The 12,878-nt window shown below is 43.2% G+C and overlaps 1 protein-coding gene across 1 annotated transcript in view; it reads left to right on the top strand.

The window, feature by feature from the left end:
* adarb2 (adenosine deaminase RNA specific B2 (inactive)) overlaps nt 1–12,878 on the top strand; it is a 174,362-nt gene that overhangs the window by 134,232 nt on the left and 27,252 nt on the right. Inside the window, exon 4 of the mRNA XM_086151557.1 lies at nt 11,391–11,505. Within this exon, the coding sequence (XP_086007683.1) occupies nt 11,391–11,505 (115 nt within the window). The remainder of the gene's footprint in view (nt 1–11,390; nt 11,506–12,878) is intronic.

The raw sequence follows: 12,878 nt of genomic DNA, 5'->3' as shown, positions 1-12,878 counted from the left end.
AGCATTGATAATTTGGACCACAGTAATACGGTATTAGCCAATATCTGTCTAAATTACTTTCTAAATAAGTCAGTTGAAATGGTGAATACTGTTTATTGGCGTTCCCTAAGCCTGAGATACTATCAAAATGAAAAGAACAAACTGCATGCAGACACTTAGTGACTGTTTTTATTTTACAAATGTGAACATGTACACAATATAGCTCTCTTTTGTGCTTCACTCAGCCATTAACTTCCTAAACCTTGCCCTTGTTCACGGAGCTATCAGTAACTGTGACAAAAGTCAGACTTTGGAAGATAAACCCTTCGAAAGCTATGATCAGCAGGTCCACCATCCCAATAGCAGGGGTTTCCATCAAGGCCTCTTTGCGTTCCTCTTACAACAAAATTATCAGTTCAATTTACAATATCCATTATAAAATGTCCTCCAGTGCCACTGGATACTACCACAATACCAAGTGTGCTTGGCGTTGATGCTCAGATATGTTTTAATCAGCTCTCTGTATGTCTATTATTCAAAATATGACTGACATTTTTATTTTTTCTTCTAGAAAAGCAAAATAATGTTTTCGATTGCTCCATGGCTTCATTCTCCAATGTGCTGCCATTTTTTATTTCATTTTTATTTTTTCAGCAGCAGCAGCAATGGAGTCTGTGAAGATTTCCAATTCAGAAATGTTGCATTTTCCATCACTTCAGGCTTTGCGCTGGTGGGGGAATATCGATTCCGTCTGCTAAGATATCAGTCATATCTGCAAATATCGGATTCATATTTGAATATTTTGGATTTATGAAGGAAGTGTGATTCAGATGTTCGACCACTGCCCTACAGTGATCAGAGCAGGGAAAAGTGATGTTGAGGAATAATATCCAAAGGTAGGTCTAATTTAGATGGCAGATGCAGGCCCTCCACTCTTCCCATAATCTGAAGCTTGTATTTTGTTACTTTAGACGCTTGACTGAGATTCCCGCTCCTAACATAGACACACCCGAAAGATGCCTGAAAGATTTTTGCAACGCTCTGCACGTGCTGTGACAGAGATGCCAAAAAGGGAAGGGAAAAGGCAGTCTGTGCACGGCATCTCCGCGAAGTTTGGGGCGAGATCACCTCAACGGCTCGGAGCTGCTCTCTGGGAGGATTCACTGGGGTCATCTTTGTCGAGAGAGCTTTTTATGAGAAACGTACCTAGTGGCCCGACTGAGACGGACCAAATCAACTTAGACACTGACGGTTACGTTCGCTCGGAGAAATCCAAATCTTTACTTCTAATGTGATTGCGATCGGCACAAAGTTACCCAAGTAAAGGCTGAAGTACCTGATTTATCGTACCGTATAACACCATGCTAAAAATATAATTCTTTTGTGCTGGAAGCCATCCTCTGCCTTTCTTGTGAATTTGCTTTAGGTTCCGATGGTTCTGGAGGAGAACCGGGCCGTCGGCATTCGCTGAAGCTATGAGCGAAGAATAACCGAGAAAATAAGGAGTTACGTTTGGCGTCGTCACTGAGAAATAGCGTCTTTTGGGCTGGCGTGTGGCTATCACTCTCGTGGTATCTCATCCTTGTCTCTGATCCTCACCTCATGCACCTTGCACATCGCCTTGGTTCCCATCCTTTTCAAGCCTAATGAGGAGACCCTGTTTGAGTTCTGCCACGCTGTCGGAAACCTGTGGAGAAGCATCCTAGCCCCGACACACAGGGGAAAAGAAGGTGCAGCGAGCGTCGACAAAGTCAGTCGCACTCGCTCTCTGCTCCTTCGTCTGTCTTTGTTGTCAACCCTTAAGATCAAGCATGTGGTTTAAAAGGCACGAAACCTCTTCAGATGATGCAGATGGCCGCATGGTGCATGCAGGCTCCCTCGTCTGACTAAGATCCCGCTGTTCAGGCAAAAAGTTTAGCGAGCACACGCACACAGATGAAGAAACACACATACGCGCGCAGAAAGACGAATCTGTTCCACGAGCTGCAGGGCCATCTGGACATAAATGGTTGGCAGGATGGTTAGAGGCAAGGTCCCGTAATGTTGCAAAACAACCGCGTCGTCATTTCGCGACGCGACCCGAGACAACATAACCGATGAGAGAAGATCCGAGCGGTATTAGCGACACGTGCGTCTTAGCCCGCGTCGCACGGATCCAAGGGACGGCGAGGAAAAAAAAAAAGGAAGAACAAAAGATTAAGCGGAAAGGGTGATGCTATGTGTCAAACAGAGAACAAACAAGAGGGAAATCGGTCTCACTGCAAGGAGTCTTGCTTTTTGAGAATCTAAAAAGCCCCCCAGAGGCAATGCTTCCACCAAATGAATAGATATCCATTTTCAAAAGCCTCATGCTTGGCGGCAGGCGAGGGATGGGAAGGCAGGGAAGGGTTGGTGGCGGGGAGGGGAGATATCTAGGCAGAGGGCAGACACTATTAAAACTCGGAAGAATGAATTGTTAAATACCTCCATAAAGAAATATAAGACATGGCCCCATTTTTATGCTGCCTTGGCTGCTCTGCATGCGGGTGATAAGGTGGTTAGGGTGTTGGATTGAGGCGCACGCGTGTACTTGTATGTGTGTGTGTGTGTGTGTGTGTGTGTGTGTGTGTGTGTGTGTGTGTGTGCACGTGTATGTGTGTCTGTTTTCCAGAGGATGTGGTAAAATTAACCCCACACTGAACACGAGCACTGATGTTCAAGGAGGAGTGACACACATGGACACACACAATCAACATAGCTGCCTCAATATTACACTCCATCAGTTTCACCCTTCCTGCTGAATGTTTCACCAAATTAACTGAGGTACAATGTGTGCCAGCATATGGAGAATGTTATGAGAGGCTTTAAAATGTTATCAGTAATAAATCTTGAGTCTTCAGTCACATTTCCCTTTGGGGCCTTGAAGCTAAACAATATATTATAGAATTTATTTATTTCTTTTTCTCTCTCACCACACACACTTAGCCCTACCAGCGTGAACAGACTTCTGGGTCAAGCTTCAGCGAAAGAAATTTTCCCTCTTGACATTTTGTGAGTCTGGCACAATATTGACTTCAGAAGAAAGGCAGCAGGAGAATTGCCGGTGACATTCCACCTTACCTCGGAGCTGGAAATGTTTTTGTGCAAAAAAAAACAATTGGGAAGGAGAGGTGAGGTGAGGTGGTGGGTGGGTGGGGGGGGGGGGTTAGGCGGATGCATTTTAAAATATGTCAACGCTGTATTGAACGTTTTACTCTCAAACGGTGCCGGTGGTTACCACAATTAACTCGCGGGAAAAAAAAGGTCCCGTGTTCAATTCCCGTGGCCGAGCGACGGCCCTTTCTTCGTTGAGTTTGCTCTTCTCCTTTTGCTCTGCACGGGGTCTTCATGGTCTTCATGTGAGCTGGAATTGTATCATCGGCAGTGACGTGCGGTGAGCTTCATGGCTGGTGAGACACTGACGTCGTCACAGTCAGATTTAAAAACATATGAACCAAACAGAGTAGCTTATTCGCCATTTTATTGGCACCAGTTGGCGTGTTTTGTTTAAAATATCATATTCTTTACATACAAACTGTGGCATAGAAAAAGCACATGTAAAAAAAATGTTATTACCTCTTACCTTTACTTATAAATGAAGTCCATGCGCCGCTCCTTCTGAAGCATCGATAACTTGCTTGAAGAAGTTTTCCATTTCTTTCTTCGGTTTTAAAAGCCTCTCGGTGTCAATGGAAATCACTGCCAGTGAAGACAGTCGTCCTCGATCGGTCCTGTTCCGCCTGTATGTTTTGAGTCTATCCGGTGCCGAGAATGACCTCTCCGCCGATGCTGTCGTAGTCGAAACGGTGACCACCGGCCGGAGCAACTTTCTCGCGTCGGGAACAGATTGAATGAGATCCTTCTGGGACAAAAAGTTAAGAAGCAGCCCAGGTGATTTACATTCATCCCTCACCATTTGTGAGCTATGCAGCCGGATGAGATCGGCAAAAAAATTGCTGGATGGCTGCACTTGACTTGCTAACTGTTTACTCTAGCTTGCTATTGCTAATTCTATTATTCTTCTGGATCAGCGGTGCCCCCTACTATGAGGCACCGTCACTGCGTGCCTCACTTAATGTCTCTGCGCAGTCGTTCTAGGATTACGAGAAACACGTTACAGTTGTTGACGAAAAACATTAGACACATCAGCTAAACTATGGAAATTTAGTTCATATTTTAAAAGTGTTTTTTAATAGTGACATCCACACAGACAGCACTACGGCCTTAGTGCATAGGATGCTAGCATAGCTAGCATAATCATTGCGCAATCCATAGTGGGCTCAGCTGGTTGCCGCGTCAGCGCACGTCTCCTCTTCATATTTGAACAGTAAATGTGAATTTTTTTTAGCGATATTGAAAAAGAATAACTAAAAATGGTGAAGCTACGTAGAAAATAACTTTATAGTTAAAAAAATATCTGACCAAAATCTGATCATTTTATGGAAAAGGAGGTGGCTGTAGCTTTGTTAGAATATCATCGGCCATGATTTCAATTGTGATTATGGTCTGTCCCTTTAAGGCGCCAGGATTTCAGTAAACTGAGCAGGAAAAATGGATGTCGTTGTTCCTAAATTCTATATAAATTCATCCAAAAACAACATCCAGTACCTGACCATTTCTGGAAAATCAGTCTGTGCAAAGTTAGATATCAAGTCTTTAAGAACCGTAAGAGCAGGTAGCTTTACTTGAGAATTAAAAAAACACCCGAGGTTGTTATCGGCGAACCGCTGATGAAAGCTTTCTCGGTATCTTGTCGATTTTTATCCACCTTTTTTTCCCTTGAACTGCTTCCATGTGAAATCAGGATATCTCTCAAAAATAATTTTTCATTTCGACTGAAAGTGCAGGCAGCGTCCAGAGTCTTGATTCGTGTCGATTGGAGTGTTTTACGATAAATCTCCTCCGGTGCAGCTGCGGCAGCTACGAAATAACTCCTGCTGCTTGTCCTCGCCATCCTGACGAGGCCCAAAGGATTTGCCTGGTAAATTGGTCAGAACTAATGCAGGGAAGGCACCAGGCGGGATGAATAACACAACAGCCAATCTCTAACTACAAGCCCGCTACCTGAGATGTATTCCGAGCGGAGCTCGTGTCGTTTACCTAAAATAGATTTTGAAAACCGAATTCCCAAATCCACCGGAGCGGCGTCGCGGGAAGGCCCGGGCTGGTCTCCCCCTCGGTGGGAGGCGGGTCGCCATGATATTCGGTCTCGCTGCGGATCGAGATCCTCGGCCTCGTTTTTCTGCTCCATTAGCCCCGCATTTAAGGAGGCAGGAAGGAGAAACGTGGGTGTAAATGTTGCGTTTTCAGACAGGTGACAGAAAACTGCAGACGGATCTAAACTCGCAGATAATGTAAAATGGGACGGATGAAGTTGAAGGTACGTGTTTGTTAAAGGGACGCTTTTCGATTCTATTGTTTCCGTTCGCGGGCGGACAGAACGAGGAAATGACGGTTTGCGGCTCACCGTTGGCTTCTTAGCCTGGCACATCACTGCCCTCTATCACAAAGCTGCATGAAAGAGAACCTGGCTATATAGGAGTAAGAGGATGTGGAGGGAAGGGCAGGCTGGAGACATAAAAAGATGGAAGAGAATGAGAGGTGAAGAGAGAGAACAAAAGGAGGAGCAGACAGAGAAAGCAGCAGGGAGGGACAATAGGCTGGGCTTTCTGCCAGGGTCTATTCCACATTTGATCTCCAGGCCCTCGGCAGCCACCGCCTCCCCTCACCTCTGCAATATCATCAATGAAAAGGTCTTTACGAGGGATGGAGGACTTGACTTGGGGTTCAGACTGTGACCGGCACCGGCTGACGCTGCCAAACTGCGCGGGATTCGGTTAGAATTAATTGGATGTCACTTTCGGGTAGAATAAAAAGGCAGGTTTTTACCATCCACACACACACACACACGCACACACCCATACACACATACACAGTATGTTCCTAAAGGGAATAATAGAATTATGGGATAATGAAGCTATAATTACCGCTCATTTTAGAACCTCATCATGTGACGGATACGAATGCATTTCACAATAAAATAATGACACAGATAATCGAAAACTATCCCCTCGCAACATTTTGTGTGTTTAACCAGTAAAATCATACATCTCTTCATTCAAATAAATGCATCAAAACTGAACCATAATAAAAGCTGTGGAGCACTTACTATGGTTTCATTGACTGATTCATTAATATTGTTTATTTCACTGTATGATTATTATTATCATTATTATTATTATTGTCGATGTCGTTATCACTGTTGCCATTGCACGGTGGGTCTGTTGTGAAATTTGTTGTCATGGATCGAGAGATTATAACAAATCACATTCTCCTCCCAAGAGAAGTTTCCCATCAACTTTTACTTTTGCATGTAAAATTAGCATTACTGGAGAAATATCCATGCTTTCAATTTTTTGAATTCATATAGATATTGATTTGTCGTCGGTTTGACATTGTTTGGTTTCATTTCATTTTTTTCTAGCACTAACAGACCAGAAAAGTGCCACTGTGACTTTATCACATCGGCTTGAGCTCGGTTGGAGCAAAACAATCAGACGGTCAACTCTTGTTCTATTTTGGAAGAAGAGGAAGAAAAAAGAGCAACTTTGCGGATACAGACAAACAGAATTCAAAAAAACATTGTGACGGTCCGTAGGTGAAATAAATCTACGCAACAGTCAAACAGTCACGCAATATACTGTACAGTATCCAGGCTGTTGAAAATATGATAACACCTTCATGATGAGCAGATCAATATGTGTCTCTGACAACTCAAAGGATTTTAGTCATAATCGGCGAGGGCCTTCATCAATTACTGTTTGGAGTCATGTTGATTTGAAGAAAACAAAACGGTGAAATCTAACTGAAGGAAACCTCTGACCCTGTGAGAACAGTATTTTACCAGAAACCTGCACAACCGTAACTCTTTTTCAAAGCAGAAGCGTCTCTGCAGAGCCTGGACAGGTCGTGGCGGATAAGTTCATTCGAAAACATGGCATGTCGTTGAAAGCGATTCCTGCTAAATAGCTTCTGCATGTCGCGTTTAAGCAAGTATAAAGGGCTCAAAATATAGGAGAGATGAAGATGCCAAAGGTTCTCCCGGGGGGAAAGAGGATGAATCTGATGAGGAAAGAGTCCATAAGAGGGACGGCACATGCGAGGGTTTTGTGGGACTGAGATGTATTGACATGTGGAGAGGAAGATAGAGAAGTTAGAGAAGACCAAAGAGGAGTTTTATGGATGCGCCGACACAAAGTTAGTTGGTGTTCGAGAAGAGAATGTGGCGAACAGAGTTAGGTGGAAGCAGATGTTTCACTGTGGTGACCCTTGCAAGGAATAGCTGAAGAGCTCTAAATATTTATTTCAAAGAGTTCTAAGGATGAACAAAACATGGATTCGGAGCTAAGTGTACCTGCAGCCTTTTGTCTCATTATTTTACAATATCAAAATGTCTCATTCATTTTGGAAAAATCGCTTTCATCCGAGTTGTGGGGTTACTGCAGGGCATGTCATTTTACAATTTCATTATTTGCAGCGTGTCTCAGAAGGCTATCGAGGTCGTAGACAATCGTTGCCAAATCCCGTCGTAGCGACTGTACTTGCTTTTCTTCTCGAAGACGTTTCCCCTCTCAATCACTTGTAGGAGTTTCCAGTATGTAACTGCAGGGGTTGGGCGAAGACTAATGTCCAATTTGTCGTCTCTGGCCGGACGTCGCTGCCTTTGTCCTTCAGGCGTGTGTCATATGCAGAGTCCTGACCCAAAGAGGTGGCTCTCTTATGTCGGACAGAGGTTGTTTTGTCGCTCCACATTCTCAATCTGGTGTCTGTGTGTTCCGTCCTTGGGGTGAACCGCTCTTTGCCTGAGGTCGTTGTTGGGTTGTTCCAAAATACCAGCAATGTCTACAACGTCCTTGAGTTTGTTTCTATCTTCTTCCTCTCTTGCTCTGGAGAAGGCTCAATTAGGGCAAACACAAGATTTTAGGGCCTACCTAACAGGTTGGCCCTCTTGTTTTCCTACGATTGTCGTCACGTTCTCCACCGGACGCCGGATACCCCCAGTTTGTGTTGAAAGGGGTGGTGAGTTGAACAAGTATTGTTCGGTGAGCACCGGTTTGTAGCAGATCTTTATGTCGAAATCCCTGTCTTGCTTAATATGTACTGAGCGGTCCAAAATAAGCCAGCATGTCATTCGTGACATCCTCCTTTGCAAATTTGATGTAGGTGTTAACTGTGTTGAGGTGTGTCGTGGAAGCTGCAGCTCCTTGATTTTAACCTGTTTGTCATCCACGTACCTGGAACCAATGGCTTGGAGGGTTTGTCCCTGATTATGAGCTGTGCTTTCTTTGGTGTTCTGGACATAAAGTAGAAAATTCCCCAAAGGGAACAGGATACTTGTCATAGATCCTAGAAATATTTATTTTCTAATTATGATATGTCACTGCTGGTTTCTTTTTTTATTTCATTTATTCTTGTTTTTCTTCATATCGATGGGTGGAATGCAAAACCTCCTTTCTGCAAATTTTTCGACTTTGGGTTTTTGCATTGAATGGTTCAGTCTATCCGCAAGATAATCCCGCCCTTTCTTTTGACATAAACGTCACATGACAAAACTCTTATGTGCACAATGAAGCAGAAAAAATGAGGAAAAAAGCACTTATCTACATTGTCAGTGGTGAAAGTACATGCTATGTATATTCAAATTATAACATAGAAATATAGTCTTTGAACAATTGAATACTCTTGAATATCTTTAACAAAGACCATACTAACATAACATAAAACATTTTTTTCATTTCCTGGAAAAAGTGTTTTTTTCAGATGGGAGGTTTTGCATTCCAGCCATCGATATGTATATCACTCATTATACATCTGGGCCTCTTCCATAGTGTGGTATCAATTATTTATTTGAATATTGACCTGATAATGTGAGCCCACCCAGCCATGTAAGCTTTCTTTTCAAGTTGTCCCAATCCAAGTGTCTCTTTGACACGACGCACGCCGAGTTCAGGGCTCGAGGCAGACAAACACTTTTATTTGGAATTATTCAAGCATAAAACAGAACATGTAAGCCAAAGAGTTCGTAAGGGCAGCCTCAGTGTTTTGCTTGTTGCGGAAAGAAAAGATTTGGACACATCACTTTTGTTTTGAAGAGAAAAGCGTTACCTTTTGAGGAAACACGCATCCAAGAGATGCATAGGCTAGAACGTCAACCTCACATCCAGAGGTTTCTCGGTTTCTTGGTTCGATTCCAGCGCGTTCTCCCCAAGTTTGCACAGATTTCTTCTAAATCCCATTGTATGCCCGTGGGAAACCCCAAATTCCCCAGATGCGTCAATGATTGTATGTCTCTATATGCAACAGAGCGGCTCCGGACCCCCTCGTGACCCTGAATGCAGGGGAAGTAGTAGAGATTACAAACAAATGAATAATATCTATCTTGCTTCTGTCGTGAATTTGCGATTCATGAATTAAACTGCACCCGTTCATTCATCGTCGCTGACCGATATCTCACCCAGTATGCCACCCCGAAAGATAGTTTGAAATAGTTTGAACTGTGAGAGTCTTTAACGGGCCCGATGAGAGCTATAGTGTGCAATATGCTCGCTAATTTCGTCACGCTCTCCCTCATTTGTTTTTTTTTTCCTCTGCTGTTAAACTCTCTCCATCTTTTTCACTCTCTGCGTCTGTCACCATAGCATCTGTTGATGTCCTTTTAGCTACTGGCGGCTCAATCTGCCTCTCTCCCCCCCCCAAAAAAAAAAAAAAAAAAAAAACAGCCACTCCTCTGCTACTGTGTTGCCATCTCCCGGTGATCCATTTAGGCTCCATCCTCAGTCGCCGCTTGAAAACTAAGCCCTTAATTACCACTAGAGAAAAGAGCTGTAAAGGTTCGGAGGGTTGGGAATGTGATCCGTATGTCTTGGCAACATCTGTCGAACAGTGCGGCGTTCAGTGGCCGTCTGGTGAGAGATATTTGTTTGGCTGGAGGGATTTTGAAGAAAGTAGTCGCTGAGTCTCAGCTGCTACAGTATCGAGACAAGCGTGTCCTGATGTGAGTGAGCTGAACCGCCATTTGCTTGAAACTAATTTCGATGGTATACGTAATCGATTAAAAATATTCCCAGAAGAAATACAAATATGCATATACAGATATTGTACCTGTAATATACACACATTATACAATGCTCTTGTCGTTCATATCCAAAAATACTTTTATTTGATTAAAAAAAAGAACTTAAAACCTGCATACAGATGATATAATAATAATAATGCATAAGGTACAGCTGTCGCTCAGCTGGTACATTGAATGTCTCTAAAATTGGAAGGTTGATCCCCTGCTCTATCTGCCTGTCTGCCGATGTGCCCTTGAGCAAGACATGGTTTAGTCTGATTGCCTGGTTAGCGCTCTGAATGGCAGGTCTGTATGATATGGTGAACGCTATCTAGTGTAAAACGCTTTGAAACTGCAAGGTGTGAAAGATCTCTGCGGGTTGAGACCATTTAGCAGAGTAAATATGTGCGTATACAGTACATCAGTGAAAGGTCATAGGTCAAGGTGATTCAAGTGAAAGAGATATCATTATGTTTATCAGTTTGTAATCGAATGACTAAGAACGAGCTAATTCATAAATGAATTGCACATTATTCACTGTACGATCACATCCGAACAGAACCTTTGACTGATTTCTGGCCTTGCGAAGAGGATAGACATCTTTTTGAGTGTTTGTTTTTGCACGGTGGCACAAGGATTAGCATTTCTGCCTCGCGGCCAGAAGGCCCCCGGCCCCCGACACCTTTCTGTGTTGACTTTGCAAGGCACTTTCTGGGTCAGCATGGGTTTCTTCTCACAATCCAAAGACTTTCAGTTGTTTTTTTTTGTAGATCCTAGATGCGCGAATGAGAGGTTGATTCATTTTTTGTCTGTTGATGTGACCGGCCGGCTGCCTGTCCATGGCGAACCCTGCCGACCCCCACCTTCCCGCTCCGTGACCTTGCGTTCAGGACACGATACCGAATGGCTGAGTGAATGAAATACAAATAAATAGGGTTCTGACACCTTAATTTCTACCCTCTTTCTGAAATTTTCTTACAAATGTTTTGATTTCTGACCAAATCTTCTGTGAATTTTCAATGCCTTTCAGATCATTTGTTGCCATTTACATCAACATTTTAATAAAATTTTAAAATAAATGTAAAAAAAAATTTAAAAAAAGCTGAAACGTGATGATTTGATGCGTTTTTTTTTTGTTTTTTTTCTGCAATCCTAGCTTAACAGGTAAGTTGAGCTTATAGAACAGATCACGGAAGTCAAAAATATATAAAAAAAAAAAAATTGAAATCCTTGAAGTTGTTGCGTGTTATAAATTAAAGGTATGATTGTGTTTTTTCAGGACTTTGCCGATTCAATATTCCGCTTGGTGAGGGAGAAGTACCAGTCGCTGGTGGGCAGCTGCAGTCCTGCACATAGCCGACACAAATCCCTGGCAGGCATCATAATGACCCGAGGTATGGCAAATTTCATTGACTTTTATATATCACTTTGAATTATTGAAGGGGCGCAATATGAGGGAGAGGGAGGGAGGGAGGCCAAGAGATAGTAAAGGAATTCTAGACTGAGAGGAAAATGATAAAAAGAGGTGGGGGTGGCAGATAGAGAGTTTCCACTCCTCGCAGTACCTTGTGCTAATGCTGGAGAGAGTTGCTTCCTGATGAATTATTGACTATTCAGAGTCTCCGTGGAGAATGAGACATGGTGGTGTGTGTCAGTCAGCCCGACTGCACGCCGGACTCGGGCAGCTTTGACAGGAGTTCCAGACGCCACGGTGGGAATCTTTACTAGATCACTTTAAAACTTCATCTGAAACCTGACTAAGTGACACCACAGCAACAGCGAGTCTCGCCTCGCCTCGCCATTCTGCTTCAGCAGGAAACAATGAGCCGTGACTGCCCATTTATCTTTCATGCTTTATTTATCCTTCCCGCGCGACTCTTACAGGTTCAACTCTCAAAAGCACTTTTTTTCCGGTATCAAGTTTTATACCCCTCTGTCCCCACGGCTGCACGGGTTTGAATTTTACACAACATGCTCGCACATGAAATATGGAAGGATTCACGTTACTTTTATTCAATCATTTATTTCTAAGTATGCAGAATATTTTTGCTTTCAAATAAAGGTGTCATAAATCGCTGCCAGAACCTGAGTAATGTCACTAGACCCTCCTGGGATTGATGCTTGTGAAGATTATGAAGCTGAAGTAGATTGTTTTATTTGCTCGGTGGTCACGCGGGACCATCTCAACCTACCGTAGGAACGGGAAGCAACGCAAACAGAAGCTTTTCGATATTTTTCCTCGGACTGGCAGGCCGAGGGACCAGATTCGCAGTAAGAAAGTTTCACATTCAGACGCCGTTGGTGGCTAGGGGATAAAGCTCAACTGGGCCAGTGAAAAGCAGCTACTGTCTCTTTATTAGGCAGTAATACATCTGCATCAGATCAGAATAGTTAAGTCAAAACAATATCCAATAAGAGAATAAGTAATAGCAATAACAATAATAACAAGCAATAACAATAATCGCATGGAAGATTACCAGTACCTTTTTGCTACTAGTCATCCCCACATTGTCACAAAGTGTTTCAGTATTAATATTTTTGCTGAAGAGAAGGAGGAACGTGTTTTGTGCAACTCAATGTTTGTAGAGTCCGGTTTTCCCGGAAATGGTTGTCCGCCGGTTACATGTGGGCCGGGAGGCGCAAACGCTGCAATACCTGTTAGAATGACTTTCAAAGAATGGGTTTACATAAGTTTGTCCGTACATATACGTATTTCATCACCCCGTTCACCAATGGTACTTTTCGATGAGTGTGCACGTAATCAACG

The sequence above is a fragment of the Fistularia commersonii genome, chromosome 8 (assembly GCF_037954325.1).
Source record: "Fistularia commersonii isolate RoL2024-O1a breed Wild chromosome 8, RoL_Fcom_v1.0, whole genome shotgun sequence".
Lineage (NCBI taxonomy): Eukaryota > Metazoa > Chordata > Actinopteri > Syngnathiformes > Fistulariidae > Fistularia > Fistularia commersonii.
This window is presented reverse-complemented; position numbering and strand designations above follow the sequence as displayed.